Raw genomic sequence first — 24082 nt, 5'->3', positions numbered from 1 at the left:
GACAAAAGCACTCCTGGTGAGTACATGCATCACCGACACAAGGAGCCAAGTATGCACACGCACAAGCAATATTCTAACGAGCAGCTTAATGCCAACATAACTTGGGTCAACCAAAGTTGGCAGTGCACATATGGCCTTAGAGGAAAGACAGATATCGAGCGGACTCACTAAAAATATCACTTCTCATGACAAACCGCACTTTCCTTGTAGGGTAAAGGGAAAGAGTCTCTCATCCAAGTCTGTTAGCTCTGATATGCTTAGCATGCAAGGCTGCAGGCACCACAGACATCCTATCACACTTCTGCAATGATTTGTCAAATTATATTAAATGTGTGTATCTTGATTGTCTCCCTTCCCTCCCCGAAAAGAGCTGTACCATAAAAACAACTTCTGTGCAATTCACACTTTCCTGTCAGTCTTTCACAAACACGTTTAAATTGACCGACAGTGCATTATCCTCATCAGGTCTGAAATATTTCAAGAGCACTTGCATAAATCTAGAATCACAGAATATCAGGGTTGGAACGGACCTCAAGAGGTCATCTAGTCCATGCCCCTGCTCAAAGCAGGACCAAGTCCCAACTAAATCCCCGAATCCCTAAATGATCCTCTCAAGGATTGAGCTCACAACCCTGGTTTTAGCAGGCCAATGCTCAAACCACTGAGCTATCCCTTCCCTAACAGTGACTTGCTCAGTACATCTGCTTCAGGCCTCCATATGAGAATCAACCTTCCACTGATGATCATAAGAAAAGAAAGAGGTAACTTAAAAACATGGAAGAGAGAGGCACATCAAAGGCAAAGACCAAACAACTCATCACTGAGGCTTGATCCTGGTATCACTCACACCAAGTTTAACTACGCTAACTTCACACACGTTACTCCTGATATATACCCACATCAGCAAGATCAGAAACAAGCCGAGGGACTTCGAGTTCCTGGAAGAGCCTGATTCATGAAGTTCCCTAGGCCAGCAGAGTGAAGTTTCATAATCATATGCAATCCTGATAGCACATTCAAATGTACAGTTTCAATGAAAAGTTCCAATGGTTTAATCAGCTTACCTTTTCAATATCTACCAGCTCAGTCTCATAAATCTCTGCAATGGTGATGTGATGCTTGGCAGCAATAGTAAATCGGCCCTAGGATGGACAATTTTAAAAAAAGGTATAAGGGTTTTTTTCCCCTCTCTCCTTCAAGTACCTGTGGCATTTATTACTTTTAATAGAACAACGATTTAATACAACTTTTTTTAAATAAAGAGGCATCAATCTAAATTGCCACACATTGGGATACCAACCCCAACTCCTCAAGGCAATACAATTTCTTACCAGGTCTGTGTAAATATCGATGGCTGCATTTAAGCAGTTCATAGCCTCTGCAGTGGAAGCATTCAGGAAAAACAATGAAAAATAAAATCAGCTGAGACATCCAGACATTGTTCAACAGATCAGCTTTCACCAAGGCAAAGCAGTATTTCTGCTGTGTGTCTGTTCTTACCAGAAACCTAAATAGCCAGCTTCTCAAACAACCAGCTATCCAGGTTCTGAAACTGCAGACATACATTTTAATGCCCCAAGTGCTGCATATACAAAAACCTTTGAGATGTGTGAACTAAAAGTGCATTTGTATTGGCAAATCTAGTAAACATACAATACCAAATTCCATGGAGAAATGCATATCCTATGTACAAACTGATTTTTCCCAGAGCAAAATTTTGGCTTTGAAAAAGTTACAAATTCAAAAACTAGCATGTGCAAAAAACTGGATGCCCACTCTCTTAGTTTGCTTTTGAAAATGTTGTCCAGAAGAAGCAAGCTTTTAGTATTCTCAAATACCTAGTGAATACATGGGAACTCTGTCAATACTCATAAGAACATAAGCATGGCCATATTGGATCAGACCAACAGTCAAACTAGACCAGTATCCAGTATTCCGACAGTGGCTAGATGCTTCTGAGGGAATGAAAAGAACAGGGCAATTAGCAAGTGATCCATCCCGTTGTCCACTCCCAGCTTCCACAGTCAGAGCCACTGATGGACCTATCCTCCATGAATTTTTCTAATTGTTTTATGAACCCCATTATAGTTTTGGCCTTCACAACATCCCCTAGCAATGAGTTCCACAGGTTGACTGCACATTGTGTGAAGAAGTCCTTCCTTATCTTTGTTTTAAACCTGCTGCCCATTAATTATATTGGGTGATGCCGGTATTTGTGTTATGTGAGGGAGTAAATAACACTTTCAGATTCACAATTGTCACACCCGTCATGATTTTATAGACCTCTGTCATATCCCCCCTTACTTGACTCCTTTTTTTAGATGAACAGTCTCAGTCTTGATAATCTCGTCAGAAGAAAGCTGTTCCATCCTCCTACTCATTTTTGTTGCCCTTCTCTGGACCTTTTCCAATTCTAATATATCATTTTAGAGATGGGGTGACCAGAACTGCACGCAGTATTCAAGGTGTGGGTGTTAACGAATACTTATTTGAAATCCAATTGTGTCCATGTGGTTTCCCCATATTCTTAAGGCTGTGAGAGACAAAGGACACAACATGAACACATCTTTGCCCATGAGCCGGTGTCTTTTCTATCTCTAAGAGAGTTTTGCGATCTTTCCCCTTTCATTCGCCCTCCCTTCACTGGAAAGTCCAGATGAAAAGCTGAACAAGTCTCCTTACTTGAATCTGTCAATGATGTTTCCATAGGAAGTCAGAGGGGTCACTGTTACTTACTATGAAGCATCTTTCATGCTGTCTACTACAATTCTAAATCCTACTGGCTGAGAAACAGACAAAGGTCCAAATTCTGCTCTCAGTTACACCAGGGTAAATCCAGAGTAATTCTGTTGAAGCTACTGGATTCACTCCAGATGTATACAGGTATAAACAGAACACAATCTGGTTCACAACCGACATCGACAGAGACAAAGAACTACTTCTTTAGACCGGTAAATCTCAAAACACACAAATGGGTAAAACCAGACCTATTAAGACCAATCTTATTTCAATAGGCTCATGAAAAAATTGAATAAGATTGCTTCAACCCAGTACAGACATGATAAATGTAGCATTAGTTGCAGAACATGAATGAGGAAACAGGCCTTAAGCAAACTATTTCTTGCCTCTCTAAGTATGGTCTTGGAGTGTGAGCATTTCATAAAGTACTTTATAGAAAACTACACTGAAGATCTTAAACCAAATACCTGGCTTACAAAAGGAAGCCAGCCAGCCTGCCAGTTGCTACACAACTAACAGGATTTGTGTATTCCTGTACAGTATTTCATTTGCCTTACCTTGTGGATCTGCCTTTTTGTAAGCATTCCCAGCATCCACAAAACCGATGGCTGCATCATGTTTACTCTGTAGTTGCATATGGAGCTTGGCTGCCTGACAAAATGCATTTCCTGCAGCTAGGAAAGAAATAAATCGAAAAAGATTAATATTTCCAGTATCATTTAATAAGCACGAATTTATGGACGTGCCAACAGTAAAAAGATGAGCATGTATTTGCTTCCTGCTACCTGAAGAACTTTAATTGATATGGCAACTATGCAAGTGGAAGAAAAGGCATATGAATTCCAGTGACCAAATCATGCTCTCAGATACACATGCTTGTGATTTGTGGAGAACTGCTATCCTTAAGTCGGCAAAATCATGGTGTTAAGAACACATATGGCCAAATTTCAATGGACCTACAAAATTATAATTTTTGACTGTGCACCCTGATGTGCAAACAAAAAAAACTGTATTTGTAAGCAAAAATCAGGTCACCATCCATAAAACTACCCCAAATGTTTTCTTCCATGCACAGAAAGAGGAACATTCAGCGTTGGAGGCCCACTGAAAATTTAAGGTCACATTTTCAAAGAGACAGCTTTCCTTCTGCAGCTTCAATTTGCATATACAAAATCTGTACCCTCACTTTTATGTCTGAAATTGGATGGTGTACTCAACTCTGAATACTCCTCCTCTAACGGATTTGTAAGTGCAATTAGGTAGTCAGAGGTGGGATCATATAGATGTACTTTGACTTGCTACTGCAATTAATTCTGTGGGTGTCAAACTGCAAATGGAAATGGCACCTGAGAAAAGGGAGGCTGAGACCTATCCCTTTTTGAAATTTTTAGTTCCTGCATCTTGATGGCAAATGAAGTAATAAAATCACTGCTTCTTACTCCTGATGGCATTCTGCATCAAAAAATTAAAAATTCTGTATAAAAAATATACAAATTCTTCACACGGTATTTTAAAAATTCTGCAAAATTCTGCAAATTGTATTTGTCAAATAAATGTGGAGGCTCCAGCATGGCATTGGGGAGTACAGGCCACTGGCTGCACAGATGTGGGAGATCACTGTGCAGTTCCCCCCTTGGGACACAGACTCAGTGGTGAGGCTGCACCCAACTCTGACACAGCGCAAGGACTGGGCCTGCCCAGAAACACCCCAGGCCCTTGTCCCTCCATGCCAGGTGCAAGAGATGCGGGCAGACAAGCTCAGCAAGGCAGGATCCAAGTGTGGATGGATCCAGGTGTGGGTTGAGAGGGTTCTGTGTGGGGCAATCTGGGTGTTGGGGGCTCAGTGGGGGATCCGGGGGGGGGTTGGGGCCTGGATGCACAGGGGTAATGGTAATGGGACTTTGCAGGGGGGTCCAGGTGAAGGTGGTTGGGGCTTAGCAGGGCAGGTCTGGGTGTGTGGGGGGGGGGCGGGGAATAGAGCTCAGCAGGGGGTCTAGATGTTGGGGGCTCAGTAGAGGGTCCAGATGCTGGGGGAGTGGGGCTCAGTGGGGAGGGGATCCAGGTGCAGCTGGTTGGGCCTCACTGGAGTGGGGATGCAGGGGCGGGTGGCTTGTCAAGGCGATCCAGATGCAGGGGAAGTGGAGGGGTTCTGAGTGCAAGGGGGTAAGGGTTGGGGGAGGAGGGGTCTGGATGCATGGGGGTTGGGCGGATGGGGGAGCAGCTCCCTGTACAGGGATCCCTCCCCCTGCAGCTGAGGAGCAATGGGTGCAAGAAGTGGGAGCGGGCTGGAGTTCACAGAGCTTCCTGCAGCTGGCAGGGAAATTTGGGGGTGGGTCTGACCTGGCCCCAGATGCCATGCAAGGGAAGAGGAAGTCCCGTCCTACCCAGCCCAGCTGGGATTAGCAGCTGAGCCTGGCACAGGGTAGAAGCCACCAGCCGGGTCTTCCCTAGTTCCGCCCCCTGCCCCACAGTGATTTATCTCTCTGCCAGCTGCCCAGGGCACCTGAAACATACTGCTGGGAAGGGTCGCATGACCACTCTTGTGGCTTCCCTTTGCTTCCCTGTAAGAAAGTCATATTTCTGTGAGGAAGCAAGGAAATCTGCAGGGGACATAAATTCTTCACATGTGCAGTGGCAGAGAATTCCCCCAGGACTATGTTTCTGTTACTATTTCTACCCTATCCTAATATTGACCAATTCACACGTTCAGACTGTGCTACTCAGTAGCGTATGTGCATTTAGCAGGAGATTGTCAAAAACACAAGGCACAGCTAGGCGCCCTGCTCCCACTGACTTTCACTGGGATTTGGGCACCTCATATTTGTTTTGAAAGTCTCCCTCTTGCTGTGCTGATGGCACATCCAAGCATGATTTACAGAGACACAGATAAAAAGTTCGGGAAGAGGTAAACAATTTTTTCAGTTCCTCATCTCCCATTTGTTAAAGAAAAACTGGTAATATTTTGCCCCTTGTGAACAGAGTTTTCATTCCTTTTTTGCAAAAGCCTGAAGAGATACCAATGTCTCAAATCCCATGATTATGCCGTGCACAGGACGTTCACATTTATCTTGGGAAATTTATATTTGCATCAACATTTCCCACAGCCACCAAATATGGCACAGCATTTCCAACACAGAGCTAGCAATAACTATTCCACTTTTCCAGTGCTACTATTTCCCCCACAGCATAGCAGGGAACAGCTCTTCTCCTTGTATGCCTCTGATTTATAGCTCATCCAGAATATTAGATAATTTTAAAGTTTCTGGCCTCAGGAAGAGTGTATTCTACAAGACTTAAAAGCAAATCAAAGAGCCCAGGGAAGCATCTCTTGAGCAACTTCTTTGTAGGCAACTAGCTTTAATTATTTTAAAATCCTAATGTGAACTTGGACACAAGCTAGTTAACTCGACAGTGTAAGTATTTCAGTCACCTCCCTTTCCTCGCTCCTGACATTTAATTAATTCCAAAGAGAACTATGGGGGCTTGGTGGTGTACAGAAATTAGATTGCCATAGTCACTATTCTCCTGGAAATACCCTACCAAATGGAACTGTACTTTGATAATTTGCAACAGGACACTTGAGCATTCACAGGTCACTAAGCTGTTAGAAATGTTCTCAATCAATTATGCAAGCATTCAGCTGGGTGTAAAGGTTTCCGTTCTTAAATTTTTGCTAATTTTGCTGGTTCTAGGTAACTTATGACATTTCTCCCTCCCCACCCAAAATATGGAAGATAAAAAGCACGAGTGGAAGTGTAAAACAGAAAGGTTGCCCCCTCGCTCTCCCTGAATACAGATTTTTTTCCCCTACCAAGGCTTTAATGTGTTTGCTTGCATGTAGAATCATAAAACTAGAGGGTTAGAAGAGACCACAAGGGTTATCTAGTCTAACCCCCAGTCAAGACGCAGCATCTAAATTATCCAAGACAGATAGCGATCCAGACTCCTTTTGAAAACCTCTGTGAAGGAGCTTTCACAACCTTCCGAGGCATCTGTCCCATTGTCCTACTGTTCTTATAGTTAAGAATGTATCTGTATAGATGGTGTATGGGCTTTATCTCCAAGATGAATCTCAAGCTTTAAGCCTTTCCTACAATTAACCTTATAAATTAAACAAGCTACTTACCATTCCAGTTTTTTGCGATCTTGAACAAGTTTGCAGCCCTGGTGTACATTTCACAGGCTTCTTCTACCTTTGAATTTCCTCTAGAGAAATAAAGAAAGTGCAAGTCGCTCAATTACTATTTGCACTGCAAAGAAATATAGTTATTTGGGGGTGGGCTAAAACCCAAGAATAGAGTTTTGAATTTTGTGTTCTCGTTTGTTCTGGTGACTTGGTCCTTCCAAACTTTGTTGCATAAATGGGCAGCTCATCCCATTGGTTATACGCAGAGTCTGGTCAGATCCTTGTTTTGTTCATTTAATTGCCACTGCCCTAGTTGGAATCAACAACATACTGGAAGTTTTCACTCCAAAAAGAAAACAGCATGAGGTCAGAGTCACAACTGTTTTATCAATCTTGTTCATCAACAATATACAGTAAAACCTCACAGTTACAAACCCCTTGGGAAAGGAGGTTGGTTGTAACTTTGAACAAAACGTACTGGTGGTTCTTTCAAAAGTTTACACTCGAACATTGGCTTAATACAACTTTGAAACTTTACTGTGCAGAAGAAAAAAAATGCTTTTTTTTTTTTTTAGTAGTTTACATTTAACACTGTACTGTATTTGCTTTTGAGGTGTCTGCTGCTGACTGATTACATACTTCTGGTTCCAAATGAGGTGTGTGGTTGACCGATCAATTTGTAACTCTGAGGTTCCACTGTACAAGGAATAAGGACAAGAATTAAAAGCCGCAGTGCTGGGACTGGTTGAAGAGCTGACCCTGAGCCCAGAGCGTGTGGCCATGGCTGAAGGGGTTGCTGGGCCCAGTGGTAAAGGGCTGGCTGAAGGCTGGAACCAGCAGCTGGTTCCTGCTGGAGTCTCACACTGAAAGTGCTGCTCTGTTAGGAACACAGGGGAAGCTGCGCTGTTTGTAGCTGTACTGAACACTACTGCCAGAGGAGCTGAGGTAGCCAAGTGGATGCCTTTGTCCGGGGGGGGGGGGGGGGGGGGGAGAGGGAGAGAGAGAGACTATCCTTGGAACAGAAGCAGCAAAATTTCCTCTCTAAGCAGGACTGGGGAGAAATTGAACAGAGGAAGCATCTTCTGGCTTTAACCTTCCTTTAGGGCTGTCTGCCATCTTAAGGCCTTGGACAGGAAGGGAGCTGCTGCATGTGGTGAACCCTGGCATCCTTGTAAGGCCTGACGTTTCCAAGATAAAGGCCTTAAAACAAGGGACAAGGGAAAAGATAAAATAATTTTGGTGTAAACCCCCAAAATTTAAAGATTTGCCTATGCTCTGTAATTCAGGACAGCAGGATGTCTTGAGAACACTGGCCAGATTCTCCAGGGCCTTACATGTTGGGTAGTCATTGACACCAGCGCAAGAGGCATGGCGTGTGTGGGTAGGGTGACCAGATGTCCGGATTTTATAGGGACAGTCCCGATTTTGGGGTCTTTTTCTTATATAGGCTCCTATTACCCCCGATCCCCGTCCTGATTTTTCACATTTGCTGTCTGGTCACCCTATGTGCGGGGCAGAGGAGGGACAGCATCAGATCAAACTTAAAGTATTTAATACCTACTTTGCCCAGGTGAAAGTGACTATCTAACTGGCAAGGTTGGGAAGATTCACAGGCTGAAACTGGCATGAGGCAAACTAACTAGGGTTTTCCTATAAGAGGGGAAATAAATCTCATCTGGTCAGGGGCGCTGGAACAATTTCTATAATGTTTTTTATAGAACATTCAGTGGCTGAGAGCCACTGAACCAAACTATAAGCCCTGTATATAATGGAAACCACTTTAAGGCAGGGGGTGCTGCAGAACCCCCCACACTCCTAGTTCCAGCACCAAGGCATCTGGTCCTGCTTCATGGTACTATATAGAAGATGAAAACCCATTTCTGAAAAGGCGAGTCAAGATGTGTTCTTCTTGCACCCTTACCTGAAAAATTTGTGCAGCCTTGAGCAAGCCATTTAATCTAGTCTGCCCCTCCATTCCCTGATTTGTAAAAACTGAATAATGCTTTCCTACCTCACAGGGGAGTTGTGAGAATAAAATCCAGATACGATAACGATAAAGACCACAAAAGTATGTAGAGAGACAATCTGCACTATAATGACCAGAGAACCACTTAAATGGAGTAATTTTGATGTCCATTCATTGAGAATCAACTTAAGACACTAATAAATAGAAAATGCAACAGCCTACCTTTGCAAGATGCCAGAATCTCAAAGAGTATTGCGTGCCTAAGGCATTTAATATTGGACATTCACACCCTTTCATAAAGAAGCGGCTACGGTTACTTGTCTGCATACAATGCAATTCATCTGCTCTCCCGCTGTAAAGACCTAGGTGAATGACTGTCTGGGGAGCTGCAGGACTGTAATTTAGGGAATAGCTACACTGCAGCTGAGAGTGAGCCCCCAGACCAGGGGGTTAGGCTTGGAATAGTGGGGCTCGAGCTAGCACACTAAAAAAGTCATAGAATGACTGTTGCAGCTCAGGTTTCAGAGCAGCAGCTGTGTTAGTCTGTATCTGCAAAAAGAACAGGAGTACTTGTGGCACCTTAGAGACTAATAAATTTATTTCAGCATGGGCTTTCGTGAGCTACAACAGCTCACTTCTTCGGATGCATAGAATGGAACACACATTAGTGTAATGACCCAACCATTCCCAGTCTCTGTTTAAGCCTGAGTTAATTGTATCTAATTTGCATATTAATTCGAGTTCAGCAGTCTTTCTTTGGAGTCTGTTTTTGAAGTCTGTCACTGAGTGGTTAGAGTGGTTGAAGTGTTCTCCCACTGGTTTTTGAATGTTATGATTCCTGACGTCAGATTTGTGTCCATTTATTCTTTTGCGTAGAGACTGTCCGGCTCTCTTACCGCTCAGTGACAGACTTGAAGGTGGCAATTTTGCAACAAAAAAACTTCAAAAACAGACTGCAAAGAGAGACTGCTGAACTCAAATTCCTATGCAAATTAGATACAATTAACTCAGGCTTAAACAGAGACTGGGAATGGTTGTGTCATTACACCAACTGAATCTATTTCCCTATGTTAAGTTCTCCTCACACCTTCTATGGGTCATCTTAATTATCACTTCAAAAGTTTTTCTTCTCCTGCTGATGATAGCTCATCTCAATTGATTAGACTCTTCCTGTTGGTATGGCTACTTCCACCTTTTCATGTTCTCTGTCTGTATAAATATCTCCTGTCTGTGTGTTCCATTCTATGCATCCGAAGAAGTGAGCTGTTGTAGCTCACGAAAGCTCATGCTGAAATAAATTTGTTAGTCTCTAAGGTGCCACAAGTACTCCTGTTCTTGTTGCAGCTCAGGGTCTCAAGCCCAGCCGAACCCTTCAGCTTGAGAGCCCAAACTCCAGCTCTCAGCCACAACATCCACACTGCTACTTTTAAGCATGCTAACTCGAGCCCTGCAAATGCAAGTCTGTCTACCCAGGCTGGGCAGATACAACTTTAGTGGCCTTTCCAAGGCTGATCCTGCAGGCTGATGAGCACTGCAGGCGGCACAAAAAAACAGAAGTGTTAACCTCCAGCTTCACCATCAGCACCTGTGCAGAAAGGCTGCTTTCAGTATGCCTTGCATTGCACATAGCCCAGCTGACTAGAAGAGAGGGAGCAGGTGTGATGGGATAGTGACTGGGGGGGTGGGAAGGAAAGTCAGAGGTAAAGCCAGGATTCAGCCTTTAAAGCATAATCCAGTGACTGCAAATGTTCTTGTCAGCTCACCAGACTGCAGATGCCCCACCCCACTCCCCCCCGCCTACTTTCTCTTACTGGAGTGATTAACAAAGCGCTCTGATCAGCAGCACTACCTACAGCTCAGCACCGATCTCTCACAACCTTCTTCTATATCCTTATAAGCTGTAGTGGGCACTTTTTGGCCTGAGGGCTACATTGGGGTTGCAAAACTGCATGGGGGGCCGGGTAGGGAAGGCTGTGCCTCCCCAAACAGCCTGGCTCCCGCCCCCTCCCACTTCCCAGCCCCAGACTGCCCGCCTCAGAGCCCCTGAGCCATCCAACCACCCCCACTCCTTGTCCCCTAACCGTCCCCTCCCGGGACCCCACCCCATATCCAACTCCCCTGCTCCCAGTCCCCTGACTGCTCTGACCCCATCCACACCCCAGCCCTTTGACAGGCCCCCCAGGACCCCACGCCTATCCAACCCCCGCTGTTCCCCATCCCCTGACCCCCTATCCACACCCCCACCCCCTGACAGCCCCCCGGGACTCCCACATTTATCCAATGCCCCCACTCCCCATTCCCGGACACCCCCCCCCAGAATCTCCACCCAATCCAACCCTCCCGCTCCCTGTCCCCTGACTGCCCCCGATGCCCCCCGCCCCTTATCTAACCCCCCAGCCCCGGCCCACTTAGCATGCCGCTCAGAACAGCATGTCTTACAGCCGTGCCGCCTTGCCAGAGCCAGACACACTGCCGTTCTACTTGGCAGGAGAGCGCAACGCCGCTGCCCACAGCGCTGCCCACGCAGTGGCATGGCTGCAGGGGAGGGGGGACAACGGAGGCTAGCCTCCCCGGCCGAGAACTCAAGGGCCAGGCAGGATGGTCCCACGGGCCAGATGTGGCCCACCTCTGTTATAAGCACTAAAGTTACAAAGAGTTTCCCAAAGCCTCCAAGAACTGCTACAGCCTCATTTAGAATCATGTTTTAAAACTGACTGGTCATGGTCACTACATTTTATAGAGAATCTTGTCAGACGTTGTATGGATAATTCTAGTCTTTTTCTCAGTGTGTTAAGGACATTCGCCTGTTCTAACTTTGGGTGTGGGAGGGGAATAAGAGGGAAAGAAAAAAATCCCAAACAGAAGAGGAAGTTCTGCACCTTCACAGAAGACCAAGCACTGAAATATAAACTCTAAAAGTGAAACTCAGTCTAACTCCCACTCAAATTGGCAACTGTGAAATGCACAAGATATTCCCCAAGGAAAGAATCCAAGCAAGCCAGACAAAGGACTAATGGACGTTCCAAACTGTGAAATCAATGTTCCAGTAGCGTTTATCATAATAAGTATTTTATGCCGTGAAGCTTGCTAATTATTAATGCAGATCTGGTTCTGAAACCTACACGCAGCTATCTGACACTGAATGCTTAAAATGCCCATATAACCTGGCCTCCTGTGAACTCAAAAATTAAGAGTAAGCAAATAGAAAATAAAGACAAGTCTGAAGTACACTTCACTGGTGTAGCTATTGTAGCACAAGCTATAATTAAATCAAGTGTTAGATTTCCAGTATCATTACGCCAATTGTTTTCAATATTATCTTTTACTTTGCTAACACTAAAGACCAGACCCGTCAAACACCAATGTGAGCTTTGTGTAAAGACTGGAAGTAGATTATGGTTCCCTAAATTCTAAGGACAATTTAAGGGACATTGGTTTACTTTAGAGGGCTGCGAGCCAAGACTTCAGGCCCCAAATTAAGCTTCAACAGGGCAACTCACACACTTAAAGCTAGGTATGGTCTTATGTACCTTGTGGAACTGTGACCTCTATCTGCAGCTATGCCATTGGCTCAGTGTCACCTCCTGGATGAAGTCATACAAGTGACTTTGTCTCAGTTTACCCATTTGTAAAATGCATATGACACTTAAGTAAGTTGGGTATGAAGGTGCTGGAAAGTTAAATTATTTGGTGTTCAAAAAGCACTCTGAGACCCTTAGATGAAGAAAACGTACACATGCTTACCCTTAAGAAAAATATCTTCAAGGTGGCCCCCTGGATCTTCATGCATTCCCTCACAAGATACTTCAGAAATTATGTGCAAGCCTCTCCGGGCACTGTTTCAGGAGGATAACTTTGCAAGCTACAGTGATTTAGTAAATCAGGAAGTAGTAATGTATAACCATTTCAATCTCAGTTATATGTTAGACTAAATCGTTTTCACTCCCTACCTATCTGCAGGATTTTACTATGCTGGAGAAAAGGAAAATTGTGTGTCTGAATTCTTCCCCCAAAGCTACAGGAAGGCTGAAGCCTCATTAGCAGATATGTGAACCTTACTATCTCAAAGAATAAAAGCTCTTTGTAAGTGCATACTATTATTAAACAGACATGTCCAACTAGTTAACAAACACTCAATTTCTGATAAGCCATATCTTTGGCATTCCCTTTTCTACTCCATGATTAGTTTGTGGTATTTTTATTACAATGGCAGCATCTAAATATGAATTGTCATCTCTGTGTAGACAAGACTGATATGTTGAAAAGGTTTAACAGAAAGAAACACAAAGGATCATATTCTTTTCTCATCTGCACCAGTGCAAATCCAGGAAACCTAAATATAGAGGTGGCTACCCATTCCCTCCGTAATAAGTCTTGTGAAGTAAAATGATGATTGTGCGAATAAAACGTATGTGAATCTGGAATAAAGAAAATAATTTGGACCAAAATGTCTATTCCGGGGGAACATTTCCTATTTAATATGGGCCATGTTCTTCCTTAACTCAATGGGGTTGTAGGAGAAAAGTGATGGAAAAAAATTAGCCCTGCTTGGACAAATACCTCTACGCATTGAGCAACACAAGCAGAAAGATGCAACAAAATAACTACCAAAACTAAAAAATAATAATAATAATAATAATAGTTAAACCATTTAAGTTTCTAAATGACAACACTGTAATTACCTCCTACATTATTTACGAAACTTAAGCACTTAAAAACAGGGAAATTAATATAGATATCATCATTCTTACACTGCCCACATAATACACACATGCATATTATTCTCATCAAGTATAAATAACGCATATTTCATCACAATACTGACTCTGACTCATGGACTTTTTAAATCTTAATTTCTGTATCTCAATATTTTCTTTTAAGGGATAGTATCAAATGAAAATAATCATCAGTAAATCCATTTTTTTAACTGGCAGTGCAAGTTTCATGTAAAATATATAGAACTGTGCTTTTTAAAGAATAACTGTTTAACAGAAAAAGAGTTTTACATAGATTTACGCTAACTTTATATATAAATGTGTACATAGACAACAGCTTACTCAGATCCCGGGGGGTGTTCGACCCCTACTCTGCCCCAGGCCCTGCCCCCACTCCACCCCCACCTTGCCTCTTCCCGCCCTCACTCTGCCCCAGGCCCTGCCCCCACCCCACCCCTTCCCCCAAGCCTCAACCCCGCCCCTTCCCAGCCCCACCCCACCACTTTCCGCCTCCTTCCCTTGCCTCTTCCTGCCTCCGTTCCTCCCCTTCCCCCCAGTATGCTGTGGAACAGCTGATTGTGGCAGGCAGGAGGCTCTTGGAGGGAAGGGAAGAGCCGAGTGGCAGGGCCGCGGGTAGGCAGGATGTGCTGGGGGAAGGGGGCAGCACTGACTCGCAGGGCTGCCAGTGGATGCTGAGCACCCACTACTTGTTCCCCATGGGTGCTCCAGCCCTGAAGCATCCACGGAGTCGACACCTCTGTATGTGTAGCAAGCTGTGTCATCTTCACTAGTATAGGACTGTAACTATGACTGCATCTACACTTGGAACTGGAGGTATGGTTCCCAGCTCAAGCAGACACACTCACACTAGCACACAATAAATAGTACTGTAGCTGCAGTAGCACAGGCAGCAGAAAATGGTAGCCCAGATTAGCTGCCGCGATTACACACCCACGCAGACTCCACGGGCATGTAATCGGGGGCAGCTAGGCCATGCCACCACTCTCCATTGCCCATGTTAGTTACACTGTTGTTTTTGGCATGCAAGCTCAATGAGAAAATAGATGATGAAAGGCAACCATCTTGAATGAAAATGTCATGCCACTAGTTAATACTAATTCCTATCTATATGCTTTGTTCACTCTAGCTAGATTCTTGATTTGAATAATACAAATATAAATTAGTGCTTCTATGGCCCCATAAGCTACTGTGGACTATTTTCCTCTTTATAAGCCTTAAACACACTGGGCTTAAAACTGCCATTTACTTCAGTGGGGCCAGGATTTCATCATCAAGTCTTTTGCTTCTTAAACAATTACTGGCTGACTTAGAACAACGCTTCCTCAGCTCTCGTCCCCTAATGCCCCTACTCCACTTGCGCTACATTGATGACATCTTCATCATCTGGACCCATGGAAAAGAAGCCCTTGAGGAATTCCACCATGATTTCAACAATTTTCATCCCACTATCAACCTCAGCCTCGACCAGTCCACACAAGAGATCCACTTTCTGGACACTACAGTGCTCATAAGTGATGGTCACATAAACACCACCCTATACCAAAAACCTACTGACCGCTATACTTACCTAAATGGCCCCAGCTTTCACCCAGACCACATCACACAATCCATTGTCTACAGCAAAGCTCTAAGATACAACTGCATTTGCTCCAACCCCTCAGACAGACAAACACCTACAAGATCTCTATCAACCATTCTCAAAACTACAATAGTCACCTGCTGAAGTGAAGAAACAGACTGACAGAGCCAGAAGAATACCCAGAAGTCACCTACTCCAGAACAGACCCAACAAAGAAAGTGAGAGAACGCCACTAGCCATCACCTTCAGCCCACAACTAAAACCTCTCCGGCGCATAATCAAGGATCTATAACCTATCCTGAAGGACGATCCCTCACTCTTGGAGATCTTGGGAGATAGGCCAATCCTCGCTTACAGACAGCACCCCCAACCTGAAGCAAATACTCACCAGCAACCACACAACAAAACACACTAACCCAGGAACCTAGCCTTGCAACAATACCAGTTGCCAACTCTGTCCACATATCTATTCAAGGGACACCATCATAGGACCTAATTATATCAGCCACACCATCAGAGGCTCGTTCACCTGCACATCTACCAGTGTGATATATGCCATCGTGTGCCAGCAATGCTCCTCTGCCATGTACACTGGCCAAACCAGACAGACTATATGCAAAAGAATTAATGGATACAAATCAGACGTCAAGAATTATAACATTCAAAAACCAGTCAGAGAACACTTCAACCTCCCTGGTCACTCGATTACAGACCTAAAAGTCGCAATACTCCAACAAAAAAAAAACTTCAAAAACAGACTCCAAAGAGAGACTGCTGAATTGGAATTAATTTGCAAACTGGACACCATTAAATTAGGCTTGAACAAAGATTGGGAGTGGATGGATCATTACACAAACTAAAACTATTTCCCCATGCTAATATTTTCCCCTCTGTTACTCACATCTTCTTGTCAACTGTTGGAAATGGGCCATCCTGACTATCACTACAAAAGTTTTTTTTCCTCCTGCTGATAATAGCCTTAATTGATTAGTCTCATTATAATTGGTATGGCAACAACAATTTTTTCATGTTCTCTGCATATACATTTTCCTACTTTATTTTCCACTCCATGCATCCGATGAAGTGGGTTTTAGCCCACGAAAGCTTATGCCCAAATAAATGTATTAGTCTCCAAGGTGCCACAAGTACTCCTCCTCCTTTTTTCTCATACAGACTAACACGGCTACCACTCTGAAACCTGTAGAAGGATTAAAAGTGAAAAATAAACTTGACGTAAAGCGGTTGTGGTTCACTAGAGACACGTAGTGAAGCAAGACCCAAGGAAAAGGGTTGAAGGCCAAAATATTTACACAGCTCGGAGAAAGACAGTCATTAAGATTTTTCTTATGACTAGTAGTGCTCTTCAGAAAGGCATTTGTTTAACTGTCACCAGTGACATACGGCCAAAGGAATGGGTTCAGACCCTGCAACTGAATCCACACACAGATCCTTAACCCCACAAGGATCCAATTACAGGACTGGGGCCCCAGTCAACTGGAAAAGAAGATTTCTCAACACAATTCGTATCTTGAATAAATAAGACCCTCTTATATTATCTCTTGCTGAAATAAATTGACCCTTTCACAGAATAAGGCTTCATACAAAAAACGTTGCTATTTTGACAGTCTGTTCTTGGTACGTAAAAATATTTTCCAGACTCTGGGACTGATCCAATCCTTATTGAACTCAACCCTCCCACCCCACTGCATCACAGCCCGCCAACTTCAGTGGGCTTTGGATCAGGCCCTACAGTTTAGTTTTGAGAAAAGACAATTGAAGGGGGAGCTGACACATCTTCCAATATGTTAAGGGTTATTATAAAGAGGATGGTGATCAGTTGTTCACTCCACGTCCACTGAAGGTAGGACAAGAAGTAATGTGCTTAATCTAATGCAAGGGAGATTTAGATCAGATATGAGGAAAAACTTTCTAACTATGTGGGCTGTTATGTTTTGGAATAGGCTTCCAAGGAAGGCTGTGGAATCCCCATCATTGGAGACTTTTAAGACCAGGCTGACCAGACATCTGTCAGGGCCAGTTCAGGACTAGGTTTACGTGATCCTACCTCAGCGCAAAGGGCTGTATTTGATGACTTCTCAATGCCCCTTCCAGCTCCACATTTCTAGGATTCCTTTACTTATACACGTAGTTCCAATTACCTTTAGCAGGCCTACTTGTGTGCATAAGGGAAGGCAAGATCAGGCCCTAAAATGGCAACTGCACTGGAGAAAGAATGTTGCTCCATAAAGACTTCCACTTTTCCTTTAACTTTTCTTTTTTAGAAACCCTCTCTTGCAGTTTATAAATAACTGAAATGTAATAACATTTGGGGCGGCAGGGAGCAGAGTGAGAGGAAAGGAGAAAGAAAGGACAGAAAAACAGGGATATTGCTGCAGACAGTATAAGGGACAGGTAAATGCCTTCTCTTCAAGGAGCACAAAAGTAAAAAAACAAACAAACAAAAAAAAACCTTACTTGCTGATGCACACAGTATACAGAGTCATTTAAAAAAAATTAAAATATAGACAAAGTTTTAAGCCAAGGTATCTCGTAAGATCAACAAGCACAGATTCAACAAGGCCAGAAGGGATCAATGTGATCATCTAGTCTGGCCTCCTGTATAACACAGAACATAGAACTTTCCCAGAATAATTCCTAGAGCAGATCTTTTAGAAAAAATATCCAGTCTCGATTTTAAATTGCCCACGATAGAGAATTCACCATGACCCTTGCTCCATTGTCCCAATGGTTAATTCCTCTCACTGTTAAAAATGTATGCCTTATTTCTATTCTGACTTTGTCTAGTTTCGACTTCCCACCATTGGATCATGTTGTACCTTTCTCTGTTAGACTGAAGAACCAATGTCAAATATCTGTTCCCCATATAGGTATTTATAGACTATGACCAAGTCATCCCTTCACCTTCCTAAAATAAACAGATTGAGCTCCTTAAGTCTATCACTATAAAGGCAAGTTTTCTAATCTTTTAATCAATCATTCTCGTGGCTCTTCTCTGACTCCTCTCCAATTTATCACCTTCCTACTTGAACTGTGGTCACCAGAACTGGACACAGTATTCCAGCAGCAGTCACATCAGAGCCAAATGCAGAGGCAAAATAACTTCTTAACTCCACTCAAGATTTGTTGTTTGTGCATCAAACGATCACATTAGCCCTTTTGGCCACAGCATTGCATTGGGAGCTCGTGGTCAGCAGTTTATCCACTATGATTCCCAAAATCTTTTTCAGAATCACCACTTCCAAGAATTACTCTGAGCAGATTTCTGCACCAAAATTGTTTTTAATATTCTGCAAAAATCTGCTGTTTTATTTGTCAAAATAAATAATATAATCACAACAGTTTCAATTATTTTGGTAATTTATTTCAAAATATCTGTCAGCAAGTATGTCTGTAACATTACAGACAACAAAAAATATTCAGGAACTGTTTTTTGACAAATAGATTCCTTACAAGGTAAATTAATATAGAACTCTGAGTAATAATTCATTTAAACTATGATACAGAAAAGCATTTTCTGAACCCCTTCAGAAGTACAAAGACTTGGTGGAATCAGGAGTAATGGAGGTTCTAAGGGAGAGGGAACTAACTGCTAGGAAGAAACCTGGGTATGAACCTGAAGGGTTGATAGGAGTGGGCGGAAAAAGTGTAGAACAGGTTTTTTGTGTGGGTGGGGAAGGATTGTTAGGGAACCTCTCCCATGCAGACCCATTTATTCAGGAATATCTACCCCTGTCCCCATGTGTCCCTCCTTCCCCACTCATACAACCACTCCCCCCCATCCTCATGTGGCCGTACACCCCCACTCAGCCACCCCCACGTGGCCCTGCATCCCCTTCTCCTGTCCCCATGTGGCCCTCCACCCTGTCAGGCAGCCTCCTCCCCCCTCCCCATGTCTCTCTGTGCTCCCACTCAGCCATCCTCTCCCATCATATCTCCCAGCACTCCCTCTCCCATCCCAATGTGGCCCTGCGCCTCCACTCCCATTCAGCCCTTGCCCATCTGTCCTCCCCACTAGCCCTTATGAACCCCAGTATGTGACCCCCTAGCAGCTCCATGTGCCCCACACTGTCTGTCTTTTCATATCCTTTGTCTCCTGACCTGGCCCCACCCACACTGTGAAGAAGGTAGCCTCAGCTGGGGCTCGCCCCGGAGCCTCTGCTCTGTTCTAGTGCCACAGTAGTCCCTGGTGGCCAAAAAGCATAACTGTAGCAACTTTCCCACAGAAGTTATTTTCTGCGGGGGAAAAAATTATGTGCGGCACATTAATTATGCACGCACATGGTGCAGAATTCCCCCAGGAATAAAACCTAGAATCCCCATCCTCTGTGTATGTCTCTGTTCATAGATCTATATACATTTACATGTAGTTGTATTCAAATGCATATTGTTTGCTTGCGCCCAGTTTAGCAAGTAACCCAGATTGCTCTGTATCAGGGACCTGTCCCCTTGACTATTTACCACTCCCCCAATTTGTGTGTCACCTGCAAACTTTATCAATGATGATGCTATGCTTTCTTCTAGGTCATTGATAAAAAAGTTAAATAGCATAAGGCCAAGTACCGATCCCTCCCAGGACCCTCCTAGAAACTGACCCATTCAATGATTCCCCACTTATAATTAAATTTTGAGATTTATCACTTAGCCAGCATTTAATCCTTTTAATGTGTGCCGTGTTAATTTTATATCATTCTAGTTTATTTTTTAATCAAAATGTCATTTGGTATCAAGTCAAACACCTTACAGAAGTCTAAGTACATTACATTAACACTATTACATTAATTAACCAAATCTTTAATCTCATCAAAAAACATATCAAGTTAGCATGACAGGATCTATTTTTCATACATCAGTGTCTATTGGCATTAATTATATCACCTTTCTTTAATTTTGTATTAGCTGAATCCCATATCAGCCACTCTATTATCTTCCCCAGCATCGGTGTCAGACTAATAGGCCTAATTACCTGTCATCCCACTCACCCTTTTTAAATATCAGCGCAATATTAGCTTTCTCTCAGTCTTGTAGAACTTCCTTCGTGTTCCAAGACATAGTGAAAAATCAAAATTAATAGTCCAGCAAGCTCTTTTAAAACTCTTGGATGCAAGTTATCTGGACCTGCTGATTTTAAAATGTCGGAGTTTAGTAGTTGCTGTTTAACACCCTCCGGAGATACTAGAGGAATGGAAAGACTGTTATCAACATCATATGATATGACTTCATTATTTATTTTACTCCCCAAATACAGAACAGAAATATTTATTGAACTTTTACCATTTCTGCTTTATTATTTATATTTCTACCATTTCCAACTAGTACCATTTCCAACCACTACCACTGTTAGGATTTGGTTTGTTCCTAACAGTTTAAAAAACCTCCTCCTTATTGTCCTTAACTCTGATGCCACAGATTCCTTCCTGAATCCCTTTGTTTCCTTTACCAATTTTCTACAATTCCTAGGTTCAGATTTATATTATCATCAACTTCCCCTTTCTTCCATTTGCTATATACTGCGGCCTTCACTTACCCTCTAAACCAGATCAGTTTTTTAATCAATACAACTTTCTTCCTCAGTTGTGGGTTTTGAGGCATCTAGTTACGCGTTCTTGAACAATTACCATTCATATTTTTCGGATTAAATTCTTCCTCCCAGCTGATATGGTCATAACTATTGTAAGCTTTGTGAGACTGGCCCTTTTAAAGCACAAAATAGATATGTTACTGGTAAGGACTTTACTCTGTTAGTCTGTAGACTGATGAAAAATAGACACACACAATATTTAAACTCCAAACCTTGAGTAAAATTCCTCACATGGTATTTGCTTTATTGAGAGGCCAAATAAACAAATACTTAGGCCGTGTCTACCTTGTCTACATACAAGGTTTCAGTGTTTTAGCTGATTTAGTAAAATGGTGCAAACCCCTGTTTGGACATTCTTATTTTGATTTAAGAGTTACTTATTTCAGTTCAGCTTCAACCCGTTCCTAACAGAATTAAGCTAAACCAAAATAAGCTCTTTTTGCACCAGGTTAATAAAAATCCATATAGAAATCACACCTCAGGTTTAACCAGTGAAACTCTGCATACAAACTAGTCCTTACAATGGCAAGACTCAAGCTGTTGGAATCAATGTACATGTTAATTTTAAAGTAGGTTACTGCATTTGACTAATACAGCCCATAAAATAATTTATTAAAGAAACGAGGCAAAAAAACTCACTAAAGGCCTTGCCTTGTACCATGATCTCACACTAAACACATTAAGAGTTAAATCTTGCTCAGTGCAGAAAAAATTATATTTAATTTAGGGGATTAACATTCTATAAGGATATGCTAAAATGAAGCATTATTTTTGTTCCAACCTACTAGAGCAGGCCTTCAGCACTGCTCTCAGCAGAGAATATTTTTCCTCCATGAAAGAGAGAAATTAACATTCAACTCCTTGTTTCTTAAATAACAGACTCATTTCATAACATTAAAGAGACCTCCATCACAGCAGTAGCAGCAATCTGGCTCCAATCCCCTTAGCTTTCTGTAGGAGGGATACCAGAATCATACATTTGAACTAATAGCCTAATGGGATTAGATTCTTGCTAGGTAATTAACTGATCTTGGATCAATATTGTTTACAAACCATGCCAACTTTTATTCTAGAAATATGACAATTTCAGCATCAGATTATGTCTCTCCAGAAAGGAGAGACATTAGAAAATTGACAGACACACATAAAATATCTTTAAAGTACTGGCTAAAAATCAGGAGTTATTATTATGAATGTAATGATGCATTAGCTGCTGCGTAGCAGATTAAATGGTGATATTAGAAGGGCAGAAGAGGAGAAATCATCATTCTCCATTGTAAAGCCCCAATAACGCAGAGCAGCCGCCTCCACTGCCACTAGAGGATTATCAAAAGCGAGTCTCTTCATTGTACAGAAGATGGATTACGGGCTAAAAATGCTACTTCCTTCAGAAGCAACTAATCACTATAGTGGTTTCTTACATAAATGATGTCTGTTAAGCAACAACTTGGACAGAAAGAGAAAGAGGAGTAAATGCAGGATGTTTCCCCACAACCCCATCTCACCCATCAAAAGCTTTAATCACTGCAGAGTGCTCAGTGATCCGATTCCATGCCCGGCTTTGAAACACACTGTCATCATTTAGAGTGCACTGGAACTTTTGCATCCGTACAAGGCAGAACAACATACAGGCGATGAGGGGAAATTATACAGATAAAGCCAGGGAACCAGGAACTAAAGGCAACGTTTTGTTCTCCTCTCTTCCCTCCCAGCAGCAACACAGCAGAGAGAAGGAAGCTTTTTCCTGATGGCAGGCCTGGGAGGGAAGTTAGAGGGATTTTCCTGTGTACCATCTGCGTAAGAACACCATGGGCATCCTTATGTTATAGATCAATACTTCTAGGGTGGCAGGAATACAGCCAACTGTGAATTACCAGAGTGTACCCAGAAACAGGGCACAATTGGAGAGGCACCTTTATGGTAGTAGGAATACAGTCGAATGTGAATTACCAGGGTGCACCCAGGAACAGGGGACAACTGGAGAGGCACCGCCAGGGTGGCAGGAATACAGCCGACTGTGAATTACCAGAGTGTACCCGGGAACAGGGCACAATTGGAGAGGCACCTCTAGAGTGGCAGGAATACAGTCGACTGTGAATTACCACGCTGCACCCAGGAACAGGGCACAATTGGAGAGGCACCGCCAGGGTGGCAGGAATACAGTCGACTGTGAATTACCAGGCTGCACCCAGGAACAGGGCACAATTGGAGAGGCACCGCCAGGGTGGCAGGAATACAGCCGACTGTGAATTACCAGGTGGCACCCAGGAACAGGGCACAATTGGAGAGGCACTGCCAGGTGGCAGGAATACAGCCGACTGTGGATTACCAGGCTGCACCCAGGAACAGGGCACAACTGGAGAGGCACCGCCAGGGTGGCAGGAATACAGCCGACTGTGGATTACCAGGCTGCACCCAGGAACAGGGCACAATTGGAGAGGCACCGCCAGGATGGCAGGAATACAGCCGACTGTGAATTACCAGGCTGCACCCAGGAACAGGGCACAATTGGAGATGCACTGCTAGGTGGCAGGAATACAGCCGACTGTGGATTACCAGGCTGCACCCAGGAACAAGGCACAATTGGAGAGGCACTGCCAGGGTGGCAGGAATACAGCCGACTGTGGATTACCAGGCTGCACCCAGGAACAGGGCACATCTGGAGAGGCACCGCCAGGGTGGCAGGAATACAGCCGACTGTGGATTACCAGGCTGCACCCAGGAACAGGGCACATCTGGAGAGGCACTGCCAGGTGGCAGGAATACAGCCGACTGTGGATTACCAGGCTGCACCCAGGAACAGGGCACATCTGGAGAGGCACTGCCAGGTGGCAGGAATACAGCCGACTGTGGATTACCAGGCTGCACCCAGGAACAGGGCACAACTGGAGAGGCACCGCCAGGGTGGCAGGAATACAGCCGACTGTGAATTACCAGGCTGCACCCAGGAACAGGGCACAACTGGAGAGGCACCTCTAGAGTGGCAGGAATACAGCCGACTGTGAATTACCAGGTGGCACCCAGGAACAGGGCACAATTGGAGAGGCACTGCCAGGGTGGCAGGAATACAGCCGACTGTGGATTACCAGGCTGCACCCAGGAACAGGGCACAATTGGAGAGGCACTGCCAGGGTGGCAGGAATACAGCCGACTGTGAATTACCAGGTGGCACCCAGGAACAGGGCACAATTGGAGAGGCACCTCTAGGGTGGCAGGAATACAGCCGACTGTGAATTACCAGGTGGCACCCAGGAACAGGGCACAATTGGAGAGGCACCGCCAGGGTGGCAGGAACACAGCCGACTGTGAATTACCAGGCTGCACCCAGGAACAGGGC

At 43.8% G+C, this 24082-nt stretch overlaps 1 protein-coding gene across 3 annotated transcripts in view; it reads right to left on the bottom strand.

Annotated features, from left to right (window-relative positions):
- The window catches only part of LOC115649253 (beta-soluble NSF attachment protein), a 42022-nt gene that overhangs the window by 15045 nt on the left and 2895 nt on the right, over positions 1–24082 (bottom strand). The window contains exons 1-5 of one of the 3 annotated variants that reach the window (XM_030558058.1): positions 20692–20818; positions 6866–6945; positions 3297–3413; positions 1332–1378; positions 1065–1142 (exon numbers count right to left, since the gene is read on the bottom strand). In XM_030558058.1, the coding sequence (XP_030413918.1) occupies positions 1065–1142; positions 1332–1378; positions 3297–3413; positions 6866–6945; positions 20692–20756 (387 nt within the window). In that variant the 5' untranslated portion in view covers positions 20757–20818. Of the gene's footprint in view, positions 1–1064; positions 1143–1331; positions 1379–3296; positions 3414–6865; positions 6946–20691; positions 20819–24082 lie in introns of those variants that run through there. The other 2 variants (XM_030558057.1, XM_030558059.1) reach the window with 2 other exon arrangements.

The sequence above is a fragment of the Gopherus evgoodei genome, chromosome 3 (genome assembly GCF_007399415.2).
Source record: "Gopherus evgoodei ecotype Sinaloan lineage chromosome 3, rGopEvg1_v1.p, whole genome shotgun sequence".
In the NCBI taxonomy this organism is placed as follows: domain Eukaryota; kingdom Metazoa; phylum Chordata; order Testudines; family Testudinidae; genus Gopherus; species Gopherus evgoodei.
The sequence above is the reverse complement of the archived record's forward strand: the minus strand, read 5'-3'. Positions and strand labels throughout refer to the sequence as shown.